The sequence below is a fragment of the Spodoptera frugiperda genome, chromosome 25 (genome assembly GCF_023101765.2).
Source record: "Spodoptera frugiperda isolate SF20-4 chromosome 25, AGI-APGP_CSIRO_Sfru_2.0, whole genome shotgun sequence".
Taxonomy (NCBI): Eukaryota; Metazoa; Arthropoda; class Insecta; order Lepidoptera; family Noctuidae; genus Spodoptera; species Spodoptera frugiperda.
Window position 1 is genome coordinate 6,062,094 of NC_064236.1, and position 27,665 is coordinate 6,089,758.

Below are 27,665 nucleotides of genomic sequence, written 5' to 3' on the forward strand. Positions count from 1 at the left end.
CCTGCTTATTAATTGTCGTTGTGAATTTCTAAAAAGTATGACCAGGCATAGCTAGGTAAATTATTATAATTAATTAAATCATAGAAAATATTAAAATACATAGTCTCGACCAGCACTTGTCAAAAACGAAATTCAGGCGTTCGTGATGATTCGTGACAAATTCAAACAATTCATTTGATTCCCGAGTGTAGACTACAACTTCTACAATAAATTACCATCTACAGACAGTACTATTCGGACAGGTATTTTACAATGTCTATAATCAAAATTTTATTGAGTTTACTCATGTTAAAATATGGTCTATATGGAAGCTGGGTTGGCGTCCGTTTAGCATGTTTAAGCGTACCGCGCATAGAGCGCGCACGCGCGCTGCATGCGTGCGTCATCTCGGGTGCGATCACGGCCCATGTTCCGCTGGCAAGCGTCGGGCGCCGAGCAGCATTGGACGGATCGACCGCACGGTCCGCACGTCAGTCTAGTCGACAGTCGGCGCTGATCCCGCGAGCTCGCGTGCACGTCTGCTCACGCCGACTATTTGATCTCAGCGCGACCGCACTGTGACGCCATCCGCGATGTCGCGCGTCTATGAACCGACCGACCATGTCGTCGAAAAATCCCTCCTGCCTTCCTTCGAGCAATACCAAAATATGCACAAAGAATCGCTTGAAGACCCCGAGTCATTCTGGTCAGAATTAGCGAATGAATTCTATTGGCAAACACCATACCAGCGTGGAAATATCGTCTCTTACAATTTTAATGTAGACGCGGGGCGGATTTTCGTGAGATGGCTCGAAGGCTCCAGGACCAACATCTGCTTCAACGTCCTGGACAGGAACGTCAGGAACGGCCTTGGAGAGAGAATTGCATTCTACTGGTAAGTTACTTTTTGTTAGCATAGCTCTAAAATCAATAGACAGCTGAGCGGCAATGCACTGAGACGGCGCGCGAACTTATTGATTTTCACCAACAGGCTAGACAGGGTACACAATACACCAGCGGGACATGCTGATAAAAACTGAAAACCAACCTTTGTGTTATGTAATTATAATTCAAACTGAATGCTCAGCGAAATACTAACATGGTCCAAATCTAACTTTTCCTTGAGTACGGACTGTACTTCAGTGACTGGCTTAGTTTTCAGGACAAATAATTTGGTAAACAATGTTGTTTTCATGTGGCATGTTATATAAAAGAATGGGTACATCAGTGGCCAATGACTTTTTGGTTGTAAATTAGGTGAAATAGTTTGGTTAGATGATCCGGTGTATTAAGTAAGTAGTTTCAATGTCTAATTAAAATCAAATGGACATAATTAATACCTATTAATATGTATTAAACACGTAGCCACGTAGTAATGGGAACATACATATGCATTTGTTTACCATGCCCTTCTAACTTGATTGACCAAAATTCGGTTTGAGGTTTACAAAAATCAGTACTTGTTTTTCTTCCTAAATTAATTGCTAGTACTCTTACTATCACTACTATCGTTTAATATCTTTAGTGGGTAAGTATTCTTGAATTGCGTGGCTCTGAATTCAATAACATATGCAAAGTGTTCAGGCGCTAAAGAAACCTCAATACAGCGCTAAGTAGGAACCTGTTAGTCTCCATATTAATTTCTAAGCCTCTGAACAATTTGCGTCATCGTTAATGGTCGCTATAATCCCATTACATTTAGTACCTAAATACCTGTCTATTATCCTACGTCTTTCAATATTGTGTCCATTAATATACGCACACAATGCTGCTAAAGTACATTTCTACTACACATGAGAGCGGATTTCAAGCGGTACCGTCCTTAAATTTACAAATTGCAGTGTAGAACATTCCCTATTGAACTTTGACCTCTCCCACCGAGCAAAATGGAGCTCCTGCATTTCCGTTGATTGATTTCCTGCACCCAAGGCGCGCGCAATGCAATAAGTATGTTGAACCCTGGAAGCGTCGCGCCCGCCCTCCTCTTATACCTGCTCGGCCGCTACCTTCCCGCTACCCTCCTTCAGGTGTCTAGACTTAGTGCAACAAATCAATACAGCTGAGACACTTGAGACAGCATCCCCGGGCGAGACTCTACAAGACGCGCCAGTAATTAATTTATATAGCGCCACGAATACAATATTTCGTTATCAAAACTAATCTAAAACTAAATTAATTACTGTAGTCTACACACCGTATTACAACACCGTATATTACTGCAGTGTACTACAACTTGTCTAATAATGAAATAACGTAGGGACTAAGCATAAAATCAAAATTAAACTATTCTTTACTTGATATATTTCTTTCTCGTGATCAAATGAAATGTACTCAAGGGATAATTTACAAGGGATTAATGATCAAGGGAATATACTCAATATATTATGTCATAAATGCTTAGTCTTAGGCTTAGTATGTACCAGTATAAAGATAGGAACTAGCTAGTGCTAGAGCTAGTCAAATATTTTGTTAGTATACCACTACCTACCTACTAATACCTATTACTACTACTTAACTATACTTACTACTTACATAATACTTTAGGGACATCATAGACAGTTAACAAATTTTCCTGCTAAGATAGATTCGAACTTGGGAATACACAGTAGACTTGCGTAGACGCAAGTCAGGCATGCTAGGAGACAGATATCTATTAAATGATCATTTTTCTAGAATACTTATTTTATTCTTGCTTATACATAATATTATTTCCTACTTAATATTACAAATGCGAAAGTTTCTGTTTGTTAGTTTGTTTGTTTGGTACTCCTTTACATACATCAAAACGTCGGAATAGATCGAGATGAAATTCTGAACTACCCGATCTTGGTCTGAAATAACACATGGTCACTTTTTATCTATCCTTTAAAAATACAGCATCCAAGTTCACCGACATCGGCAAGTAGGTAGTCCAATCCGATTTGTATATTATTTAGGTCATCATATTATCAGCCCGTTTTGGTCCACTGTTGGACATACGCTTCTTACATAGCACGCCACTGAGGTCGATGATCAGCCCATCCAACCACTGCCAACCGCTTTGCAGATATCGTCGCCCCACTTATCCCGAATGGGAATCCCTCCTTATTTACCTTGAGAAGGCTCATAATCCAGAGAGAGAGAGTTCAGTAGTTAGATGACTTAATTACCTAACAAGGTGATTAGGCGGCCCAACACTCGTCGATCAATCTCAACTTAATATTTCATTGCTCTCTTCTCTTTGTTTCATTTATACTGTTGGTCAGTAGGGGTGTCGTACATGGGCAGTTTTGTCACAAAGAAGATCGCGATTATTTCCTGCTGGCAGAGGCAGTGAGACACTTTGGTTAAACTATTTTATTTTTAAAGATTCTCGTCTCTTGTTTTCAATTTTTTTTTTCTGCTCTTCGGAGTATTTAATCAGATGAAACTATTGACAGATTGACAGTCTTATTTATAGAACCATTACCTCATACTGCCACATTTTATTCTATAAATACAAATTATCTGATCACTTGACAATGAATGTGCGAAAAAAAATTCGTTGGATGCCTTAGATTATAATAATTATGCGACAATTTCATAGTGTTTGTTTAAAAAATATTATCTATAACAAACTAGGTACTACTATGTACCTAACTCTAACTTATATGAGTTAGAATATTGTGTAATACTGCAATGATGATGATGATGAGCATCATGACACTGACATGACTAGAAAAGTGTCAATTGCATAGATTAGGATACCTAGGTACACTCTAATCTTGAGACGTTCATTTCGTGAATTAAAAGAGCATTATCACGGAATACTGACATTATCTCAGCAGAGGTAAAAAAATACAAAGCGACAATCAAATCAGATTTTATCTGAACATTGTCACACCTAGTTGGAAGCAGTTTCTGTCAAGTTTATGACACTCTTTATCTATCATCGCAGTTAACTAAATGAACTGTATTCACACATATGACCTTATTAACGAGATAAGTATCAACAGTCGTGATAAGTTACACATTGCGTCACTCTCAATGCAAACATGTCAAGAAGTATTTGTAGTAGATAAGTAGTGCAAATTGCATTTCTAGGCATTTTGATAATTCTAAACTAATGTTCATAATATCACGTTTGTTCTGCCCCGAGGTTTACGTAGACGGACATTAGAATAAAAGTCATAATGTGGGGAGATCAAGTACGTGCTGTAATTTAACTATGTGCGGATATAGTAATAAATGGTATCCAAATCATGTTACGTAAATATATATACATATTTAATGACGTAATATATCAAATAATTAATAACGAGGACTATATGTACCTGTAAGTTTACTAGCAAACCTGGCGAACTCCGTTTCGCCACCAATGATTTTCCCTGTTTTCCTGCTTTTCTCTTGTATTTTCCTGTCTTTTCTGGTATGTTTTGGAGTTATAGCATCAGGAAGGAAAACCCGGCTTATATTTGCATTAAAGATTATTAGTTTAACCTGCTGTAATGTAATAGAGTTAACTTTTCAATAGTTATTTTTGTACAAGTCTTAAGGATCCCTCTTCACTTACAATTACGTTCATTTTCCCATTTCAATCGACACTGGTTATTGGAAGTCGGCACTTGTAATGTGGATATGAGTGCTGCACTCGGGTTTGATCGGTTTATTAAGATATCCGTTACTGAAACGGCCGGCAGTGACCATTACAGAATCTTGAATCCTCAATTAAAGGATGTTGCAAAAGGTGGATGCTTTTATTTATTTGTCGAACTTATGGGATACTTTAATTATTCCTTTATTAGTTATTTTAGACTAGCTACTTCGTTTACAAGTTACAAGACAAGATGGGGTCATTACACTAAATAGCAATTCCACATCTCAAAACGATAATAGCAAAAAATTCTAACATTTAAAATCTGTGTGATTGTTTAATTTATAAGTTATTTATAGGACTATTATAGTCAATCTCATATCCGTATTGTTGACGATATACCTAATACCTATCATTAAAAGAAATTGTATTTATAGAAATTACTGTTTTAGTTACCTCGATCATATCACATAGGATCTAACCATACTGAACCGGTGCCTAAGCCCTATTACTGACTATTAGGAACGGCAATAACCGTTTGGAGTAACAGTAAAGCGGGGCAAAAATATAGATAGTACAATTTCCCAACATATTATACTCACCCTTCTGTATGTATTCCCTCTTTGAATTCTATTCCTCCAATTTTACGATATTACCTAAACTGCAAACAGCAACTGTAAAGAACTGCTTTTTGTCTTAGAATAATAGGTTAAATTTTCCACAATTATAAACTTTAAGTCTAAGTAATACCGGTATTAAAATTGATACAGACCGCGACTGTCCGGTACAAAAACCTACACGTATATCCCCAAGACCTTGCGCGGACGCAAGTTACCTTAGTTAAGTAAGTAGATAATAAGTAAACAATTTTCCGTCAAGATTCAAGTCAACAGTGGCGACGCCGCTCGGTGAACGTTCAACTCTTGTAATGACAAATAAGTTACCATAACGTTGGTAAGTACATGCCAGCTAAGGTCGCGTTATCAAGGCCGCTGAATGAGCGGAACTAACTCCTAACACTTACTCGTACAAATTCAATATGTTCTCATAGCTTGCATCCGGGGAAATAAGGTGCGTTGGGGTAAGATCGGCGCAGGGGTAAGAACGTACAGATCAAATATCACTCCGTGTTGACCGGAGCGAGTGGTGGTTCGGGACGGGGCGAAACTTAATGACGTGCCACGTAATGTGATTAGCATTAAAAAATATAGCCAAATAAGTGAGATATTTGATTTGCTACCTTGACTGATTACAATTAATAGGTCGCTTGTTCTTATATTAAACAATTAATATGTACTGGCTACTTTGACTGATTACAATAATAATTTAAATATTAAACAATTAAATCAAACCTCCAATTAGGTAGGTATGTATGTGTGGTACGTGATTATTAAAATATCTACGATTGATAGCGAGTAAATCGATGCATACAAATTATTAATATTGCCAATAGTATAAAAAACATACAATATCAAGAATATAGATCGAAGTTATTGAAAGCAATCTCCCCACACCCTCTGGCTAACGATTTTTGATGCCCTACTTACTTGCAGCTTTATTTATTCAGATTCTCATGTCAAGCTGACTTCTGACCTATAAGTCACATGCAGGGACAAACAGTTTCAGTCTATTTTAGAAAAATCAATATCGACTAGAATAGTGGTCATTCTGCAGCATTCTATTTCAATGCAATAAACGTTAGACACCTACCGCAGTTGTCTTACGAAACTGTAATTTAAACTTTCACTTTCTCTAGTCTAATTACATATTTTCCAAAAATAAGCGTTTAGACAATTCTCGTATAACAGCGGTTTGTTAGGTAATCGTGTCAAGGTTTGAGCTGAGACAAAACTTCTAGAGCCCCTCGTACAGCGAAGTTCCCCTCGTAGTCAACAAAAGTTTGTACCTTGAGCCCATTTATTCTGACGATGAGATCTCGCAGGTGGCCCTCTAAGAAAACACGTGGTAACCGAACCGCCAGTACATTAAGAATGATGTAATCAAATACAGAAAAGTAAAGCTGAAAATGTTTGTACCTAGGTAAAATGTGACAAGGATACAACGTACGTACTTAATTTAACTAACTAATTAAAGAGTAATAGGATTATACATCGTCGTGCATCGGTAGGAATTTCTTTAATCGTAAAAGTATAAAAAAATATTATCTAACGAAAGTTGGGGGAATTGCCATGAAAAATAATACACGAACGATAGTCTTTTAATTTTGGTTTTGATCTGTGACTCCCGTTACGTTCGTATGGTTGAAATCGCAAAAATACTTTTACTTCTTTAAATTAGTTTAGGCACTGGCATTCTAGAGGCTTAGACGTTTTCCGAGTTTATCTCCGACATACTTACGTACATACTTTGCTAATTAATTACAATAATGTTACTTAATGTTGATTGCCTTCATATATTATATTGCCTATTATGTATAAAGTAATTGAATCTTTTATATCATCAGTGTCATAATAATTACCTAATGTAACACGACATGGATGCCGTAGCAGAGTGCAATAAAAAAAACGATCTATGTATTTTAAGCTTAAACACGTAGTATCCCTATAAAGGTTTATAGAACTATTTAACGCTCAGTATACATTAAAATCTGACAAAAGATGTCCAGTAAAAATTAGATACACTTTACATCTCCAACCATCGCGATACATCATAGCATTGATTAAGGTGGCCGATTTACTTCACAGAGAACTTACGGCTCAGACGTCGCATTTACAATAATTCGCTTCAAAGCGAGAGGTCATAGAGGGATAGACCCATGAGTTGATTAGAGATTACCTTTGTGGTTCCTATGAACATGACGCTAATGTGTGAAAAGTTTGAACCGTACCTATTAATTTGGACATAAAGTTATCCAAGAGTTGTTTTAAATTCTTATACTAATCTCACGGACAGTCGGACAGTTACGTAATTGCAGCAAACGTACCTACATAGGTACAGTTAGTAGTAAGTACGTATGTATACATACAACAGAACAGTAAATAGACATAAACGTGAAACTTAATGGGTGTTTATTGTGTGTATTTATTTTATAGTTGTTTCATCATCTGCACAACTATATTTGGTACGTGGTGCACGTACGTCCTTCATCTTATTAGCTCGTTAATTTCGTCTAACTCTCATAACCACTACGGGGTACTAACATAATCACTTACCGCGTAGTCAGAGTCATTTAATCGTTACTTAACCCAGACCTTAGCAATTGTTATCAGAACAAAATCGATACTAAGGAATAGTTTAAGTAACCATTAAATGTCTCTGAGTTAGTCAGTTATACTTAATCAGGTATCCAAATCATATGGCCATTAACAGATGTATCTGTTCTGAATGGACACTTACTTCACTCTTATTAGAAAATCAAACAAGTTGAGAAGAGAATGCGTTAAAATATCTACCTAAGTGTTAAGTAAAAACAGCGAAAGTTGATTACATAATTATGTACACTGCCGTATTTTAGTTAATTGTATTGAGATAACGTTACATATAGGTGCACCGCTTATCATTTTGCTATACATATTTAAAATTAACGTTCCACGAAACAGGCCAACGTTTTGATACAACCGCTTTTAGCCAGTTTGTGGTTAATCTCAGGTCATAGGGGACAAGACCGAATATTAATAGATAAAACACATATACATCAGGTTGAAAACAACATTCGTCTCAATACTGATAATAATATATTACCGAAAAGGTGATCAATTTTTAACTCGGATCCGACCTCAAATCATGAATCCAAATACATACGACAATGATGATGACACCTTACTATTTACGGAATGTGTTGCACATTTGAACTTTGTTGCTATAGACTGAATTCTTATACTTTTCACATTCCTTACTTTGATTACTTTACCAGACTTGGACGATTGAGTATAAAAAAGATTTTGTCCTCAAGGTGTAGAGACATGGTTAAACAAACTAAATCAGTAACTATGAGTACATTATATAATACCTACATACATCATAATATAATGAACGATGTGTACTATAGCTATCTCCGCGAACTTTCATTGGTCTTTTGTGGTTTCAAACGGTTTTCAATGGGTCGAAGCTACCGACTGTGGAGCAGTACAATGGCCAAACTTGGTAATTTGTAATTCTGCAACACTAGTGACAGAGCGTGACTCCCGATAAGCGTGAGTCAAGCGAAAAATGTTTATTTAGGCAGATTATTTTCAATGTTATTGTTTTCAGATTTTGCTACGGAACAAAGTCCAACACCTACTATCTCATTGCCCAGCGTCATGATACTGCAGATTTGTTTCTAGGAGATAATGTATTTTACATTAATTATTTACATAATATTTTGTTACTTACCGGGGTAGGTTACTGAAGGTATGATCAATTTTTAACACCTAAACACGACTCCGTGTTATTGAGAGCATATCAAGTCTTGAATCAATGGGGATCGATATGAAGGGTACAAGGTCACGGTAAAGCCCTATCCTACTCAACCTCATGTGATAGTACCAAACTACAAACTATAGGTACCATGAAGCAATAAGAGTCAAAAGCCTCACACAGGTATATAGTCACTGTAATTTAAAAACTGTAGGACTTAGAGTTTTTTTTTATATTTTTCTGATAGCAGTTGGAACCTTTCCGATCATCTGATCTGGTGCCACTTGGACGTTGGCTTCAGGGACACCTGTATAATATTTTCATGCACTAAACATTGAAAAATGACGCTTATTATATCTGGGAAATGTTTATTATGGTTGTCATCTTGTCACGCGTCTAACTGCCGACTCGATCGAGATTACGTGTGCAAGCGATAACGGAATGGAATGACTAAATCAAAGTAAGGTCATTACAAATTATTATCACATCTTTACTGGAAATTATATAGGCAGGTTTTAATATGGATTGGTGGTATATTAATTAGAAAAATTAATTGAACACCGTTTTTAAAAAGGATTCAAAAAAAGAAAATAATAACAAAGATTTGGACACAAAGGCGGTCTTATTATCACTTACAGCAATTTCTTCTTTCTAATTAAAGAATATTATCATTTAAAGTTACGTTTTACATCCTACTGATGATATTGGGAGTAAATAAAAGAAGCTCTGCCAACAGATCGGTCAAATTCCGCTGTTCCCATCATCTTCGTCAATAGCCTTTGACAGTTCCTTAATGAACTGTTGCTCCTGACTCTAGTCACTGTCTACATTGTCCCCGTGGTTTATAGGTGATCGAAATGATTAAGGCCCTTATATTTATAGTTCTAAGTAACTGAGTTACCCGGCACCCACTCAACGACAAGAAGTATATAGTTATATTACATTTCACAAAGTTCCCAATTTCAGTATCTATCTGCAATACAATCATTGTTATCTGAGATCGCTATTGACATATTTTGGTGTAGCTAACATTGTATCAAATAAGAGTAGGTACCTGGTACATATATCTATAGTTAACGAGATAAGTAGGTACTTACCTGCCTGGCTTGTTGAGTTTATGGCCGAATGTACATTGTTTATTAAATACGCTATAAATGAGGGCATCATTACTATAAGGACGTGTGAATATTATGCACAGTATGTCTGGTAAAACAGATAAGCAGAACAGTTTTAGAAGTCTAACCAGTCAATGGTAACTTGTCTACATCTTAAAACAATTAGCCAAGAATCAAGACCCAATCATTAGTCCTTAAAAATAAATCCTAAGTACTCCTTTTGAACTGATAATCGAACCCATGACCTCGTTATCAGCAGTCACGCTGGCGACTGCTAGAGTAAGCCAGTTGTTTAATGCAAATTGTTTCCATTCATGCAGCCCACAAGGTTACAATCTCTCATACTAGACACGGCTAGGTGAACTAGTATTGTTCACCTCGACCAATTAGTTTGCTGTTTCCAAAGAAATAAGTATTTACTTTAATACACCGTACATTACTTATACAATCTATAATATAAAAATCGGGTTTTCCACCCTGACGCTATAACTCCAGAATGCACGAACCTATTTCCACGGTTTTGCATTCGTTGGAAAGGTCTCGGAATCCGTGAGGTTTATAGTAAAGAAAATTCAGAAGAAAAGCGGTAAAACACGGAAAGACATTGGTGGCGAAACGGAGTTTGCCGGATTTGCTAGTTACATATACAATATATTATGTCTGTTGTTCTACAAACAAATCAAGTTCTCTAGTCTCCTCCACTTAGCTACCCTACAGATTGTATGTACATACTATCTTCCAACTTCTTGCTATTTTCTCAATCCTCATCATTACGTAATTTACAATGGAAAGTCTTCCTTCCAAGCAAGATACGCTTATATGCAGTGTATCTGTCAGTCACGTTTCCTTGACACTTGAAGATTGACAGAATCTTGCAATCTAGCTATGTAGTTACTTTGAATTTTTATCTTGTATCAACAGGTGTAGGCAAGCAACTAAGTATTTTCTTTCTAAAAATAATCCTGCGTCAATAGAGGTGCTGGTACCTATAGATAACATGAAGCGAGATAAAAATGGCTCACACCTCTGATTTTGTTAAGATTATCTGGAGATATTAACATAAATAAAAATACTATACAAGATAGAGTAATGACTGGATTTTTTAATAACGACAACAAATAACATAAGGGTGCATAGTCCACGTATATGTACGTATAATCGAAAATAACATGCGTTATTACCTGCACCATAAAAACGTAGTTTATCATCATGCGATGTCTATTTCTGCCATAAATAAACAATTGATTGAGGTCTGTTTACGTGGATAGATACAATCATAGGAATAATCATGACAATAGGTCTGCGGACTGCCAAGCGGGTTACCAGGGCTCCGTAGTAAAGCAGGAATAGGAACGGGGTGGTTTTCACCCAAGTAAGGAGTCTGACATTCGCTCACCTCGCCCAAAGCGAAAAATGTCATTGGATGATTTCCCCTCAAAAATAGGTCAATTCTGTGGTCATTCAGTCAAGTAATTTAAGCTCTTCAATTATGTGATATTATTCAGCCTTAGCATCACACAGTAGGTAACAATACACTTAGATGAAAATAGAAGTGGATAGATATCTTATATTCTTGAACGTAAAAAACATTTTCAATTAAAATATATTACAGTAATTTCCAATCCAATTGTTCTAGATGACCATTCATCATTATATAAAAAGATCTGCAATTAATTTTCAAGACGTAATTAAAAATTATTGCTTTTTTTCTTTATTTATTTCTAATAACAATCAATTCAATAATAAAAAAATGCTATTAAAAAATATAAAAATCTGGGCACCAAAGAGAAGAATTTCCGGACAATACGCGCCGTATCCAGAAGTAGTGCGTTGCATTACTTGTATTGACTATTTACTTAGCAGGCCCTTGACGTTTGGTGGCTAACCACCAAACCCAAACCTTAATTTCTTGTCAAAATGTCTAAGTTGGGATATATTAGCGTGAGTAGGTTATGTGTAGACTTCCTACATCAACCCAAACCTTAATAAAATTAACAAGGTACCTAACTCTGTAGACACAACATAGAGAACTTAAATAAACAACCCTTGAGGCTTAATAACCAGACAGATGAAATTTCATGCCGAGAGTGGCCGTCCGACGCGACGTATCGATTTTGTCGTAGTTTTCATGTTTTTTTTTATTTGTTGCGTAGTCTCTCCCCGTGGGGAATGAAATCTCGCTACGAGATGAATCACCAAAGGATTCGTTAGCGTAGGGGGCCACTAATGGAAAAATTTCATTTACAAAATGTACGGCCAACCCTTCCATTTTGTTTTTTGCCAGTATTTTAATTAGAGAGAGTGCAATATGGAGAGACAAGACCGTGATATCGGATTATTGAGTCTGAGTCTGAAACAGTAAATATGTAGTCGGTACCTTGGTATCTATGTTCTTATTTACGAAATGCCGGTGAAATTAAGTTTTTGAAGAAACCACGTTCCTATTGCGAACTTGGTGCAGTCGAAAGCTGTTTTAAATTTTATTGTCTACAATTACATAATAAATGTTTTCTTTCAATTCAAATCGGATATTCGTTACTTCACTATAAACAGAGCGTATCCAATTAGTTTTTATTTTTACAATACATTAGTAGGCAGTAGGCACTACTAACACACTGTCAAGCCAGCTAACTAACTCCAGCCTCTCACTAACTCACTAACGTTCACTTTTTTAACTTTTCTGAGCAATGGTGATTAATTACCACAAGGTTACTTTATTTAGCCGTAATGCATACGTACGCACGTGTCTGAAATAATCGCTTATTGTCTAGCCTGGGAGGTGAATGACATTATTTACATGAATATTTAATACTTAACTAAGATGAATGTTGTTCTTTAAGCTAAGTATTGTGGTATTTCTCCAGGGAGGGCAACCACCCCGAGGATTACAGCCGCATCACGTACATGAAGCTGATGGACCTAGTTTGCCAATTTGCCAATGGCCTCCGTGAGCGCGGGATCGGCAAGGGAGACAGGGTCTCCATCTACATGCCGATGATTTTGGAGACGGTCGTGTGCATGTTGGCCTGTGCTAGGATCGGTGCGGTGCACTCCGTGGTGGTAAGTCGGTTCGGTCCTGTTTGCTCATATAAATAAATACAAAATTTACTTTACTTGAGGTAAATGACATAATATATTAATATTTTTAGTTCGCTGGATTTTCATCCGATTCGCTGTCCGAGCGTATGTCTGACTGTAAAGCGAAAGCTATAGTGACGGCGGACGGCGCGTGGCGAGGAGAGAAGCTGCTTGTCTTGAAAAACACGTGTGACGAGGCAATCCAGAAGGCGAGGGATAAGTACAACCACTACGTCGACATGTGCATTGTGGTCCCCCACTTGGATAGAGTGACTCCCTGCGGGAAAATCCCCGATGACGTAAAGACCCTGGTAAGAACTCATTTCACTCATATACGGCACGTCACATGTTTCGGATCACAGTAAGAAAGGACGCTGACTTCTCTTATTCTTTGCAGTATAAGTGGAACGAAGATGTCGATGTCTGGTGGCATGATATCGTGGAGGGAATGTCGACCATCTGCCCACCGGAGTGGCTGACCCCTGACGACCCGCTGTTTATGCTCTATACTAGGTAAATTATGGTCTATACATCCTGCAACAAGTTAAGTTTTACGCGTTCTATGTTTTAAAATTGTATTTGTTTGCTGCATCAGCGGGTCTACTGGAAAGCCGAAGGGTGTACTGCACACAACTGCTGGATATATGTTATATGCTGCGGCCACGTTCCGCTACGTTTTTGACCACCGTGAGAAGGACATCTACTGGTGCACGGCTGATGTCGGCTGGATCACCGGCCACACCTACGTGGTGTATGCGCCCATGGCCAACGCAGCCACTTCTGTCATGGTAAGCTACTTGTTATCATTGTGCAAACTATCTTAATATAATTATTATAGGCCGTTAGGTATACTTATAATTTTTTTATGGGTAGTTTAGGTACTTACTAGCAATGGGATGTAATCATGATTCTGCTTTATCGTGTTTATCTTTTTAGGAAGAGGAATTTTCCAAAAAATATGTTAGTATTTGCTAACCTGTGCAGGCACTGTGTAGGCACTTAGGTATGATGTTTTCATCTGGTTAGGACATATCACATGCTGTTTCGTAACAACTTTGTTGTTCAGGAGTATTTTTCCTAAGTGATTTGATAAGGAGTCATATCATTTTTGGTTCCAATCACGGCGAGTTATAAATAAACTTAGTGGCGGTACTTTGAGCGTGACTCATCGAGTAGACACAACAATCTAATTAAAAATAAAACTTAGGAACTAATTTGCTTAATATCAACTTACATTGAACCTAGATTGTGTTCAAATAAGTGATAACTGAATAGGTGCTTACTTTATGAGCAAGTTACAATTGAGATGACTTCATGTTGTAGGTACGTGTTACTAAATGACCTTCACTTACTCCGTGTCCGTAAGATGTTCACATTGGTTCAACATTAGATCTTAGGACGAATGGGTCGACTTATCCATAATCAATACATTGTAAACACAATCATAATGAAATTATCAGTAAATTGTGTAATAGGCGTGTAAAGTTCACGAGGTTCTACTTTATTTGGTTTCGGTTCCATTAAGATTTTCGTTCTTAAAATGCTACGAAGTTAAAAGCCAAAGCCTACTAAAGATTTTATATTTTCTACTGCTATGGTAGAGCTAAACTTGGCATTGAGCAAGTCTTAACGCATTAACTATGAAAATATTAGACGTAACCTTGCCATCGACAGTGAAGCTGTGGACATAATAATGCGAAGTTGTAATTATTTTAAAGAAACAATTACATTATAGGTAGTGCCAGTTATACTTCTTAACACTTGTAGAACTAGGAAATTTAAAACTGTTAGATTATTAATCGGTAGGTAAGATAAAGTCATCTCATAGTGTAACCTGTAAAAAAAAACTGGGAGTTTTATGAGGTAATTTTGTAGATTTGTGGGATTCGTTTTTCGAATTTTGACTTTACCATTTATTCCCGGAAAACTTTTCATTTTCTGGTACCTATCCCGTTTTTTATAAACCTGTTGAACTGGAAGATGTTGAATTTTATCAAGAACTGATTTACTTAGTCACGATGTAATTCTGTTACAGTTCGAAGGAACGCCATTTTTCCCTGACAACGACCGCTTCTGGGCCGTCTGTGAGAAGTACAAGGTGACGCAATTCTACACCGCACCCACTGCTATCAGGGCTCTTACCAAATTCGGAGACGAGATGGTGAAGAGGTAAGTCTGAAGACCTTTGACAATTAATGTTTGAAAAAGTTTGTATTTCCCATTTTACGGCAGGCGTTGTTCGACTTTTATATAGCCTCTTTCCTACTCAATCACACCAATACGAAAAGAATGTGATTTAGTAAAAGTAAAGATAAGTTTTAGACATTGTTGAAGAACATACGTATCTTAGAAAAAATCTCAACCAAGGTCAGTTATAATACTTATTTCAATATTAGTCTTACTCAGCAAATACATTAAAACGTGCAATATAATTAATATTATAACCACCTAATGATACATTTTGTTGATAAGGGGATAAAATATCAGGAAATAAAAGTTCATAATGTCAAATTGTACAGTGGAGGTGAACGTTCGATCTCTGCCGCTGATTCTAATAATTGTTAATTTGCAAAGGTCAACTTCAATCGTATCTTGAATTAATGATATATTTATAGCTCTCGCATTGTTAGGCTTAGGGGCTGGAACTGCAAGGCTATTTTTTATACTTACTTAATGATGACTTAAGAAATCTCACATTTAGGTACATATGTACTATCTCCGTCACGATCATCACGTGCTTTCTTCATATTTTGCCTATAGATATGAATTTGAAGGAAAAAGAGACTACATTTTCCTAAATTTAATTGCAATGCCCAACAAAGTCTAAAAAGAGAAGACTTACTTTTGACTTACTAGTCTTTCAAAATATCCTGTTATCAATGCTCGTAATAATTTGTCACTTAGGCTAACCAATATATACTGTCCCTAGTCTATTCTGTCCCTACACAGTGTCAGGATTTATTTCATATCGCCTCGTAAGTTCCGCTTTACTTCCGTCGTGTAAATAACTTGTTTTGTTCTATTTCTATTTCATTGGACTCATTTCTATCACGACTTGCAATATGAGACCTTCCGCCTATGGTACCGAGGTGAACAGCTTTTGAACCACGAACTTTTTATGTATTTTGATTTTATGTGTACCTATTTTAGAAATTATTTTTTATATATAAAATCTTCTGTATTATCTGTACAGAAGATTTTGCTTTTAAATCCTTGAATTTTCTAATCAGCACTGCATTCGTTTCAAATATTATACTTATATTTGAGCTATCAACCCCCAATCTTACAAAAGTCATATTTAGTTTGACAACATGTAAATATATGATTTATCTCTCCATAGACACAACCTGGATTCATTGCGCGTATTGGGGAGTGTAGGAGAGCCGATTAATCCTGAAGCTTGGCTGTGGTATTACAACGTCGTCGGCCAAGGGCGCTGCTCCATTGTGGACACCTTCTGGCAAACCGAGACCGGTGGTCACGTGCTGACTAGTCTGCCGGCTGCTACTCCGATGAAACCAGGAGCTGCTGTAAGCTAAAATTCCATAAATTCTTTCACTGTAAATTAAGCAGTGACATAACTCGATTATTATGTTTAATTTTTTTGTAGGGCTTCCCATTCTTTGGCGTCGAACCGACCATCATTGACGAAAACGGCCGCGTCATCGAAGGAGTCGGTGAAGGGTACTTGGTATTCGCCCGCCCGTGGCCTGGCATAATGACCTCCCTGTACCAGGACCACAACCGCTACGAGGATGTGTACTTCAGGAAGTTCCCTGGATACTACTGCACCGGAGATGGTAATTTATTATAATCGTCTTATTTCACATAGTTTCAGTTTAACTTATTGATTTTGTCGTGGTTAGGTACTTTGTGCCATACATAAGTGTCTTCTATTGTAATCAGTGCTTGTGTGCTTGTTTACAGGTGCTCGGCGGGATGAAGATGGCTTCTTGTGGGTGACCGGCCGTATCGACGACATGCTGAACGTGTCAGGACACTTGATGTCCACTGCTGAGGTCGAAGGCGTCCTCACTGAGGACTCGAATGTGGCTGAAGCAGCCGTGGTGTCTAAGCCTCATCCAGTGAAAGGCGAATCCCTTTATTGTTTCGTAATTTTAAACGAAGGTGCCAAATTCGACGCTGATTTGATTGACTCGTTGAAGAAACGCGTGCGTAGCAGGATCGGAGCCTTCGCCGCCCCGGATGTAATCCAACATGCTCCTGGACTGCCGAAGACTAGGTCCGGCAAAATAATGCGCCGCATCTTGCGCAAGATAGCGCAGGGCGACAAGAACGTCGGGGACACGTCCACGCTGGCCGACCCGTCCATCGTGGACATGCTGTTCCTGACCCGCCGCTAGACACGTAGGGGACTAACATGCACTGATTTTTCGTTCCTATTATGATGCACGGCCTGCACCGTACGATTATTTAATCACTTTCCGCTTCTCTCCAGTCCTGCTTGAATATCCGTCCGCAACTCTTTCGACAAGGCCTTGTGTTTCAAGTACATTCAAAATAGTTGCGTTATTGATACCGGTATATTCATCGATTATAAGCAACCGTATATACATTATTATGTAGTCGTAACTTTATTGTGTGAGGTTTTATACATGGGTTTAAAGTAGGTACCACTTGCCTTCAAATCATAGTTTGTAAAGGTAATTACATAATAGTTACATCATTGACTAAAGAATCACTGGATAGATGTACATAGCTAGATTATAGCAATTTCCACAGGGTGTGTCTACCAAAATGGTTCAAAATCTCGAATTTGTCTACTTATATTACCTTCGATCTCTATTATGGGTATGCTTTATAGAGGTACCAAAATAGTTGATCGAATATCTATAAAGTGATCCAAAGTCAATGAAATTAATTTATCGTCATAAGGTTTAGTTACATACATACATACACACTAAGATGTGTCTTCATAATAATATGTTAAGATTAGTTATACACGACACATATAATATACATATTAAATATATTGTTTGTAAACCTTTGGCATTTATGTATATTTTGTCGAAAATCGATTGAATCGGTTTCCTTTAAATCAGTTAATTAAATGTGATATAATTAATAGGCGGGGTTTGGATTCAAAAATCTAATTCTTATTTATAGTCTGGGAGTTAAAACATTGAAATGTTTTATTGTTTTCTTAAATGTTTGTATCATAGAATGGTACTTGTGACGATTGAAGTAAGCCTAACAATTAAATTGATGGAGTTTATTTACGGAAACCAAATTCTTATTGTTTCAGAGTCATACCTGAATTTAATTTTATATATTTAGAAGCACCGCTAATGCTTGAATATTGGATAAATAAGATACCTATTCAATCATTCCATAATACGTAAACTTTTATACATAATGTACTTTACACGATACTATTATGTTATGCTACTAATATAGCCCAGTGAGTATACAAGATACAATCTGATGTGTACTTGTTTAGCGATAGGATCGTATTTAACCGCGTAATCAGTAATCGTAGGTACTATATAGTAACAAATTAATTGCTCACATTTTTGCATTCGAGACGTCTTTCTAAGTCATCATAAGGACCATCAGCTGGCGGGAATACGCTGAGCGACCCTATGAGATAGGAGACTTTGTATTATTCGTTTATTGTAACAGACTGACAGAATTCCGGACGTAATCTTATGTTACTTTGCCTCCATCGTGCGCAGCCCTCTAGTTTTAGTATTTATTTATTGCTCTAATTATTTCTCTAAGTTATTTAACAGTTTACCGAAGAACTAGATTTATTTAGGACTGGAAGAACAATGGTTTCCTTGTAGTTGTGCACAAAGCATGCAATAACTTAAGTTGCTAGTGTCATCTCATTGCCTATCGTAGATTTAGGTATAAGCATACCTATTTTAATTTTTCACTGGTTGTGATATTATTTCGGTATTTTTTTTTTATGTAATAGTTGGCTGTGTTTATTTTTTTCTGCACAAAGATTTCGAATTCGATTAACCCATTAAAGTACATAATATTAATACATAAATGTTATACGTGTATCAGACGGCACTTATTTGTGATGCACAATGTTGAGATATTGTAAGTAGTTATACGTGTATACCTATCCATAGGTTAGGTTCTAGGATATACAAGTACATAACGAGCGTAGAGTTTATGACCTTTTGTGAATCAATATTATTTATTTATTTGTCGAACTGTTTCTTATTTGTGGATGTAATAGTTTTTAGAGTGGATTTGTTTTGATAAGTGAATTATTTTGTAATGTTACTCGCACCACTACCGCTCGTACGCAGGTATTACAGCAGTAGATACCAGCTTCGATTAAGTTTATTCTTAAGCATTAGGGATTTACTTGTAGTTTGATCAACTGAGTGTTGTAAGCAGGAAATGTATCAACAACTAATAAATATATACAATCTAAACGCACAATGTATAATTTGATATTCCTGCCGACAATAGAAAAATAAAAACACAACGATTCGAGCGCCATCGAAGTGAGGAATATTATTTTGTGTAAGGAGTGTCTCTTAGCGATCGAGTAAAGAGTGCTAATTACGATTATTTATTAATTTAACTATTATGCTTAGTTTCGGTCTGTAAGTACGTGTTGTACGCTGTACGCTGTACGCAGTCTAGTTTACAAACCTGCTATTTATACTTACTTTCCACTTGGTAACCATATTATCTCTTAGCGTGTAGTTAGGCTCTCGGAGTCACCCGGGAGTCGCATAGCATGTAAGGGAATTTATGTGATTGCATGTCATATCATTAAACTGATTAAATGATATTCCAAAATTGGTTTTCAATCATTCATTAAATACGATACAACCTGTAAACTAAATTCAACACAAACTGTACAATGACACGTCTACATTATTACTTATGAATATTTCTTGAATGTTAGAACAAGTCTGTAGAAACTGAAAGGTGATGAGTATGAGAAGAAGGAAAATCAAGAGACGAAGTGAGTGCTGAGTAATGTGAAGTGGAAGTATGGAAAGGTACTTTACCAAAGCAAAGATGGGTAGACTGTGTGTAGAATGTCAAGTGTTTGTGACATAACGTCTGGTGAGAAGTATAAAAAATATACCGTTCCTAAAAATATCTTTGGGCAAAGGCATGCAGGAAGTAAGTTTAGTATAGGTATTCAATTTAATACGTATCGTATGACACATGGATCAAAAATATGTTTCTTAGGCGCATATCACTGCATACATAACACATTCACATAGAATTGCTACTCTAGACACTACCAAACATCATACATGTATATGGAAATGTCCACACACTCCTTATATACTCAGTTTATATACTGATTATATCCCCGACCTACTCCCGAAAGAAATGCTGTTGGAATAGATCCAAATGAGTGCGGCGAACATTGATCACATTCAATTTATACTTTAGGATTTGGTAAGTATACTCTACATAATAAGAAATAAATGGAATCAATGACTCAATACAGGATTCAACGCAGTGGTATAGAGAAGTTATGAGTAAGTATAATAGTAAAGTACATAATTATATAGTGTTAGTTGTTACATCTGTTTAGTTGCATGATGATTTACAAGCGCACCGAGCGACAAATATCTGCAACTAAACATTGAGATTGACCTAAACTATGTTTGCTGTACGAGTATAATATTTCTATCTGCGTAGATGCCGTTGGAAATGGTTTGGAAATCATTAGATTTTTCTACCAGAAGTGAAATTAAAAATATTCATTATAATGAGTACAAATGCACAGATATCCTTAGTTAAGTTCGTGGGAGCGGCAGCATGGGTAATTGGGTACCCCATACCCCAAGAGAGTATAAATACAAAACTTAAGTATATATTTTTCTCAAGTGATTCTCCCTGAGTTTAAAAATTAAATGGGTTCATTTTAGTTATGTTTTGCCCCGTTCAAAAAACTAATGAAAACTTGAAGGTACTGAACTGTTTTTGACCGTTCTTTATTATTAAAAAGTAATATTAATTATTAAGTAGTAGTATATTCAAGTAGTTGGATTAAAAATATAAGTTACAGTTTATTTGAAAAATCTGAGATTCAAATGTTAAAATAATGTTATCATTACGCCTTTGAGCGCCATCAGCGCCTTATTATAAATGCGTGCCATTGCCGTATTGCGTACTTACGAGCTACGATATATGTAGTAGGCACTACGAACTACGCTCCCTGCCCTACGAACTAACGTGTTACGAACTACGCACTACTAGCTACGCGCTTCGTCCACCTTCTACGAGCTGCGTACTTTGCGCTACGTGCTCCGAGCTACGATATATGTAGTAGACGCTACCAACTACGCTCTAGGCCCTACGAGCTACGTACTACGTGCTACGAGCTACGCACAACTAGCTACGCGCTGCGTGCACGTTGTACGAGCTACGCACTACTAGCTACGCGATGCGTAAATGTTCTACGAGCTACGTACTACGTGCTATGAGCTACGCGCTGCGTGAATGATCTACGAGCTACGTGCTACGCGCTCCGAGCTACGTGTTACGATTTATGCGCTACGAGCTGCGTACAATGCGCTACAAGCTACGTACTATATGCTAATCTAGAGCTATGTTAATAGAATTATTGGAATCAATTCTAAAAGTTAAGAAAACATAAAAGTTTTGGAAAATATATTTTTATTATTATTGTTAACACTCGTATTAACAAAAACTTAGAGGATTTAATTAATTAGGCAAACAATACAAAAATAATTTACACGCACACACTGCAATTAGAAATTAGTAGGTAGAAAGTCAAGTAAGTATAGTCAATAAATTAATAATTATCTTAGACAACACAACAGCATAAAGTGGGACATAACAAATTTCAACTGGATATAATTTTTGTTAAGAATTATGAAAAGAGAAAGTTTCTTTAGATACTATCACAAATTCATTTAGATTAACTATTTATATTTATTTTCATTACAAATGCTGTTAATGGAATGAATAAATGGACTTAGTGCGGTTGTTGCAGTGTACTGATGGCAGCCTTATTCGTTATCCTTTAGAATATTACATTAACCTACTTCTTCTTCAGTTTCTTGGGGGTGACTTCTGGAGTACCTCCACCAGTCTTGAAGTAGAGGCCGTAGAACACACCGGCGGCTACCACCAGTATCGTAGACAACACAGTTATGTATTCAGCGCGGTTTCTGAAATAACATTTAGTTATATAAATTTTTTGTTTCACAAGATTAGGTAAAATATTCGAACGAATAAGCCCAAAAATGTACACGCGATAATCTTCAAAACTACAGGTTCAAATGGAAAAATATTTGTGTTGTATAAGGGATAAAATATCACACTATTAATGGCAAGTAACTAGTACTAATAATTATAACACTTTGACCTTAACTAATTAAGCAACTTAGATGCCACAGAAGTGCATATAAAAGAAGTGCTTCTTTTATGAAATTATTGCGTCTGATGATAATAATCAAAGTACGTATTTGTAAGCAGCACTCACTCAAAGGGTGTTCCGCAGATGAGGTACCAGGTGGCTCCGTTGCGCGGCAGCTCCTTGGCGCAATGGAAGTCGAAATAATCTTCGTTGTAGTCCTTAGGACAGAAGTACTTGCGTTTCTCCAACACCTGGAAACCACAAAATTGCATTAGTTATTTATTAAAAAAAACTTGGGGTTTGTCAGATCTGTCAGGAAACAACAATTTTTGGTTCACACAGAGTCGCTCCGCGTCGGGATCGAAACCAGCTACACGATACATGGCAGTAATCATTTATATGTATTCATATGTATATTTGTATGTTTGTACTCTACTGGGTAGCATGTCTTATCAACAACTGTAAACAATTTTTTTAAACGTCGTTACATATTACGAGCAATGTATTTATTTACTACAATAAGGAGCAGGATTTCAAATAAAATTAAAAAAGAAGAACGAGTTTAATGCTTGTTTTTTAACCGTATTCTAATGATAATCTATACTAATATTATAAAGCTGAAGAGTTTGTTTGTTTGTTTGTTTGAACGCACTAATCTCCGGAACTACTGGTCCGATTTGAATAATTGTTTTTGTGTTGGATAGTCCATTTATTGAGGAAGGCTATAGGCTATAAAACATCACGCTATGACTAATAGGAGCCGAGCAGAGCGGGTGAAACCGCGCGGAAGCAGCTAGTTCTTAATAATCTTTAAACTATAATCATGCCAACTGCCATTGTAAATTTTAGTTTACATCAGTTAAAATTATAGTTTTACACTCCTGTGTAAGATTGATTGTGTTGTATTGGCTTAGGTGTATTATGTATTACTAATACCAAGCTTGGTGAACATTCATCCATTATTTGAATATGATACTTCTGATAGCAAACGATATGGACTTATCAACATCAGCTGTAATCGATGATACGCCGTATAACAGGTGTTAATTAGCTATGTGTGCTAATGAATCCTCACAAGTTTTATCTTAATCACGACGATTTAGTATGATAACTAATGATGGAAATGCATGGAAACACACACAATTCTTAGTTTTATAGCTATCTAAAATATTTAAAAAATGTATTATCTATAAATATATTATATGAGCGATTCTATTTAAGAAAGTATCGAGACCAGAAAATTTCTATTTTTACTGTCCAAAGGTAACTTAAACCAAAACCAAGTATAACTCCATTATAACATTTGTTATGGGGGTAGATGGACTAATATTCACTAGTGCGTTATTATAGTTACAATATTTATTTATTTATTATTATCAACTTACGATTATTATTACAGGAACTTATCCTAATGCAATAGCGTAGACAAATTATAACTAACATTCTAAAAAAAAAAACTAATAAAAATATAATAATACCTTAAAACTAATATCAATTCCTTACACGACATTTCTAACATTTATCTTCAATTAAAAAAATACATACTTGTCCGAATGGTGTCGTGAGGGTTGCGACTTCATTGCACGGTCCCACCGGCTCGTGCAGTCCAAGGGACCGCTCCTGTTCAGGGTTGAAGAATATGGTGAAGGCCAAGTACAGCAGGTAGTGGATCGCCAGCTGCAACATCAGCACGTAGTCGGTTGTTGTCAACCTGAAAATAAAAACATTTTTTTGTTTAACTATGTAACTCAAGTTCATTATCTTAATATAAAAAGAATAAAACATACTTCTTGTTACACTTCTGCCTGTCACTCAAGAGTCCAGACAGAACGATCACGGCGAAGATGGAGAACAGCAGGAAGAAGGTCACTTCTGAGTGGATCTTGAAAACGTCGTGCAGCGGATGGTAGATAGGAATGAACATGAGCACGCCTCCAGGCATGCCCAGCAGAGACGAGATCAACAGGGACTTCCATTCAGCCTTTTTGCTAAAAAAATATGCAAAGTTAGAATACTTCTTTCAACTATATAGCTAAATATTACATAAGTGATTAATATGACACACAATTATTTTACGTGATATGATTTTAATAGCTTTAATATCTTACTCAGCTGCATCCCACTGCGTGACTTTCGGTGCGAACCAAGATCTGCTCACATGGAAGAAGTAGAAGAAACTAGCGGCAAAGGTAGCGTGGAAGTAGTAAGAGTTCCAGGGCACCCAGTAGTGGCGGTCATAGATGTTGGGGTCGGTGTCATGCCACGTCCAGTGGACAAACTTGACGGCCACAATATCATAAGGAATGTCCACCAGAACTGTTACAAGACCCACTGCGAAAGGCTCACTGTACTTTGGGAGATTCAATCTGGAGATCGCGTAGGCGGCGTGGTAAATAAATGCGGGATCTGAAATGTATTTCATTGAGTAGAGGATTATTTTAAGAATCAATCGCAGACAAAACAAACCTTAATTATTTGATCAATACATTATATTTTTTTATTACATCCAGAACTTACACAAAAGTATTATATGAAGAGGTAGTCTGGCTCCCAAGAAGATGATGGGTGTCTGAGAGTGCCAGAAGTTATCATACTCTGGCAGAGCAAAATGCCAGAAGTTGTCGGTGAAGAGACCGTGCAGGATCGTACCCAACCAGAAGTACGGCCATCTCCCGCCTTTACTGAAAGCTGCAAACATATTTCTACTCAGTATCACATAAATACTTACTCTCGATTTAGTCATGCTGTAACTGAATGAATCTATCCTATTCATATTAGAAACGAGAAAGTTTGTGAGGATGGGTGTATTGTATGTTTGTTTGTTAGGCATTACATATCGTAAACTCATAATGTCTGTATCTGCCTACCCCTTTGAGGTTAAAAGGCGTGACGTTACGACGACTTAAAGTGAGTATTCTGAATATGCCGAATTTAATGTTTGTGCTTTTGATAGTTCGCGTTCGACGATGTTATTAGTCAGTCAGTTAGGACATGTTAAAGTATAAATGATATAGATTAGAGGTCGGACCTGTTTATAGAATCCGAGACTTGACATTGCGAATATACTTAGCTTTTTGTTAACAAAAAAATATGTAATTCCATTCTACCAACACCTAAACAATCGGCATATTCGCCTTAGCTGTCGACATTATTCGTTAGACATAACCTATGTAACATATATACCTATAAAGTAACTACTACTTACAACTTTTTCTTTATGTATTGAGTATCTTAATTGACCGATTAATTATTTACTTCTTAGCTATATGAATGAGATCATGTGTTATAAGAAATTAAGAACATGTTATACCTACAAATAATAACTTTTACGTAGGTAGGTAAGTCGATATTCGACATTGGTCATGCGACATGCGGTAACTAAGCCTGCAGTTGCTCGAGTAATTGAATTCACTATAATAGTACCTACATTACATATTATGTACGTTCTACTAAACGTTTGCATTTGTTGCAGTCGCTACGCTATCGTTCACTCTTATTTATTAAACTGTAACGGAAACGAATACCTTTTAGCTACTTTATAAATTTATAATATAATACCGACTACCGTATATATGACGCATTAGCGAAGATATAATGTTATCTGAGGGTCTCAGGGCATAAACAAATTGAGTTTAAAATATTTTTTTATGGGACAAGCCCGCTACTACCTCCCACACTGCTGCAACTCCTGTAAACCAGGATCTACAGTAGATACAACAATGAAAACACCGTTTAAAACATACGTACATTGCAAGTGAAATACCAGCTTGTAAAAATATCACTTACCATGTATAAGAGTGACGATTCCAGCTAATATGTAGACGGCCTGTGAGAGTATGTACGTGGGTTGCGCCTCCCACAACTGTTTGGCGTCATTGGTCTGCACCAGCCACTGGAGCCACTGCGGACAGCAATACTTTACCGTTATCACCACTTCCCTTATACGTATGTGACGAAAATATATATATTTAATATCGTAGTACCTACAGCTAAGCAGCTGTTAGATACAAAGCATCAATATGTTCTTAGTTTTTTTTTATATATATTTTATGAAGATGGTTTTCCACGGACTCGAGTCCGTGCCCTTGTCATACATTGATTAAAGTTTTATAGTCAATAAAACATATTTTACATATTCCATGCTACACTAGCCACTAATATTATTATACAAAGCACTTAATAATACACCTGTATACAATATATATCCTATTGCGTTACATATATTACACTGGCCCTCCTGGACCAGCACGGTGCCTGCTCCAGCAGAAGACACCCGTTCACGAGCATGACTTGTGGATCAGCAATCGGTCCAATCATGCATTTTGTAGGGAATGGAGCGACCCAACCCAGAGCATCACCGACTTTAAAGCATTTAGGAATGCATGACGTATCTACTAGGATAGGACAAGACAGTTTTGTAATGTTAGGTCTCATCCTATCCACTGGCAACATCTCAAAAAGTTGCTCGTTTACAAGTGTGCTCCGAAAAAAAGGTTTCGCTGCACACGTTCATCGGCACAAGATACCGTCTTGTTGACAGAAAAACGAATGTTAAGGTCATCATGGCACACAATAACGACACTGCCACGTTACGGCTGCAGGACGACGTTTTTTACTTTGAAAACAATACAAAATGCCAACGAAGCCGCTTGGCTTCTCCACTCGACTCTCGGTTCCTGTCACCGCATGTTGCCCGCGCGACATGTTGCATGCCAGCTGGCAACGTTGTGCAACGCGCCCGAACATGATAAGTGCCTCACGTTGCGCGACAATTGTTGCCTAGACGAATACAACGCTTTATACCGAATAAAACATAAGAAAATGTTACTAAAAATGCCGGTAAATATAGCCACTATATTTTAGCGATAAATGTAACAAAAAAATTGATAAAGTAAACAATCGCATAGCAAAAATCGTCGCTTTTGGACAGATAGATAAGTCCGTAGATATAAAAATATCGTAACATTAGTAAATATAATAATAAATTCACCGTTTCGCTGCCGCCGGCTGCGTTCGCCATGTCGAAAATGCGCGTGCGCCGTTTCTGAGCACTACCGACACAATGATTAACACTAAAAATGATTTGGAACCATAGAGTATACACTATGTTGAAGACAGGCCATTTCAGTGAGGAGCTGTGTCGATAACAGGTAATAATTTTTATAATCGATCGGCCGGTCGAGTAAGAAATATGATCTTGTAATTTCACACGTAGGTACTTAGGTATTATGGAACATCCACT

At 36.9% G+C, this 27,665-nt stretch overlaps 2 protein-coding genes across 2 annotated transcripts; one reads left to right on the forward strand and one right to left on the reverse strand.

Moving 5' to 3' along the window:
• Nucleotides 1-421: 421 nt before the first annotated feature.
• LOC118262085 (acetyl-coenzyme A synthetase) lies at nucleotides 422-19,872 on the forward strand. The gene is made up of 9 exons (XM_035573204.2): nucleotides 422-874; nucleotides 12,870-13,065; nucleotides 13,155-13,394; nucleotides 13,481-13,596; nucleotides 13,679-13,871; nucleotides 15,119-15,252; nucleotides 16,424-16,613; nucleotides 16,694-16,883; nucleotides 17,011-19,872. The coding sequence occupies exons 1-9, from the start codon at nucleotides 573-575 to the stop codon at nucleotides 17,445-17,447; spliced, it is 1,998 nt and encodes a 665-aa protein (XP_035429097.1). The 5' UTR covers nucleotides 422-572; the 3' UTR covers nucleotides 17,448-19,872.
• A 1,830-nt stretch (nucleotides 19,873-21,702) lies between these two features.
• On the reverse strand, nucleotides 21,703-27,582 carry LOC118269211 (uncharacterized). The gene is made up of 8 exons (XM_035584211.2): nucleotides 27,414-27,582; nucleotides 26,210-26,324; nucleotides 24,941-25,111; nucleotides 24,532-24,829; nucleotides 24,211-24,411; nucleotides 23,969-24,134; nucleotides 22,550-22,674; nucleotides 21,703-22,235 (listed from the first exon to the last, which is right to left on the reverse strand). Exons 1-8 carry the CDS (start codon nucleotides 27,441-27,443, stop codon nucleotides 22,106-22,108), a joined length of 1,236 nt encoding a protein of 411 aa, XP_035440104.2. The 5' UTR covers nucleotides 27,444-27,582; the 3' UTR covers nucleotides 21,703-22,105.
• Between the last annotated feature and the right edge of the window lie 83 nt (nucleotides 27,583-27,665).

Excerpts from the sequence above, each read along its gene's own strand:
- LOC118262085 (XM_035573204.2), top strand. The coding sequence starts at position 573 with ATGTCGCGCGTCTATGAACCGACCGACCATGTCGTCGAAAAATCCCTC. Across the intron at positions 13,066-13,154 it reads GTGCGGTGCACTCCGTGGTG|TTCGCTGGATTTTCATCCGA; the intron begins GTAAGTCGGTTC and ends TAATATTTTTAG. Across the intron at positions 16,614-16,693 it reads CGATGAAACCAGGAGCTGCT|GGCTTCCCATTCTTTGGCGT; the intron begins GTAAGCTAAAAT and ends ATTTTTTTGTAG.
- LOC118269211 (XM_035584211.2), bottom strand. The coding sequence starts at position 27,443 with ATGGCGAACGCAGCCGGCGGCAGCGAAACG. Across the intron at positions 24,135-24,210 it reads AGGCAGAAGTGTAACAAGAA|GTTGACAACAACCGACTACG; the intron begins GTATGTTTTATT and ends TTTTATTTTCAG. Across the intron at positions 22,236-22,549 it reads ATCTGCGGAACACCCTTTGA|AAACCGCGCTGAATACATAA; the intron begins GTGAGTGCTGCT and ends ATGTTATTTCAG.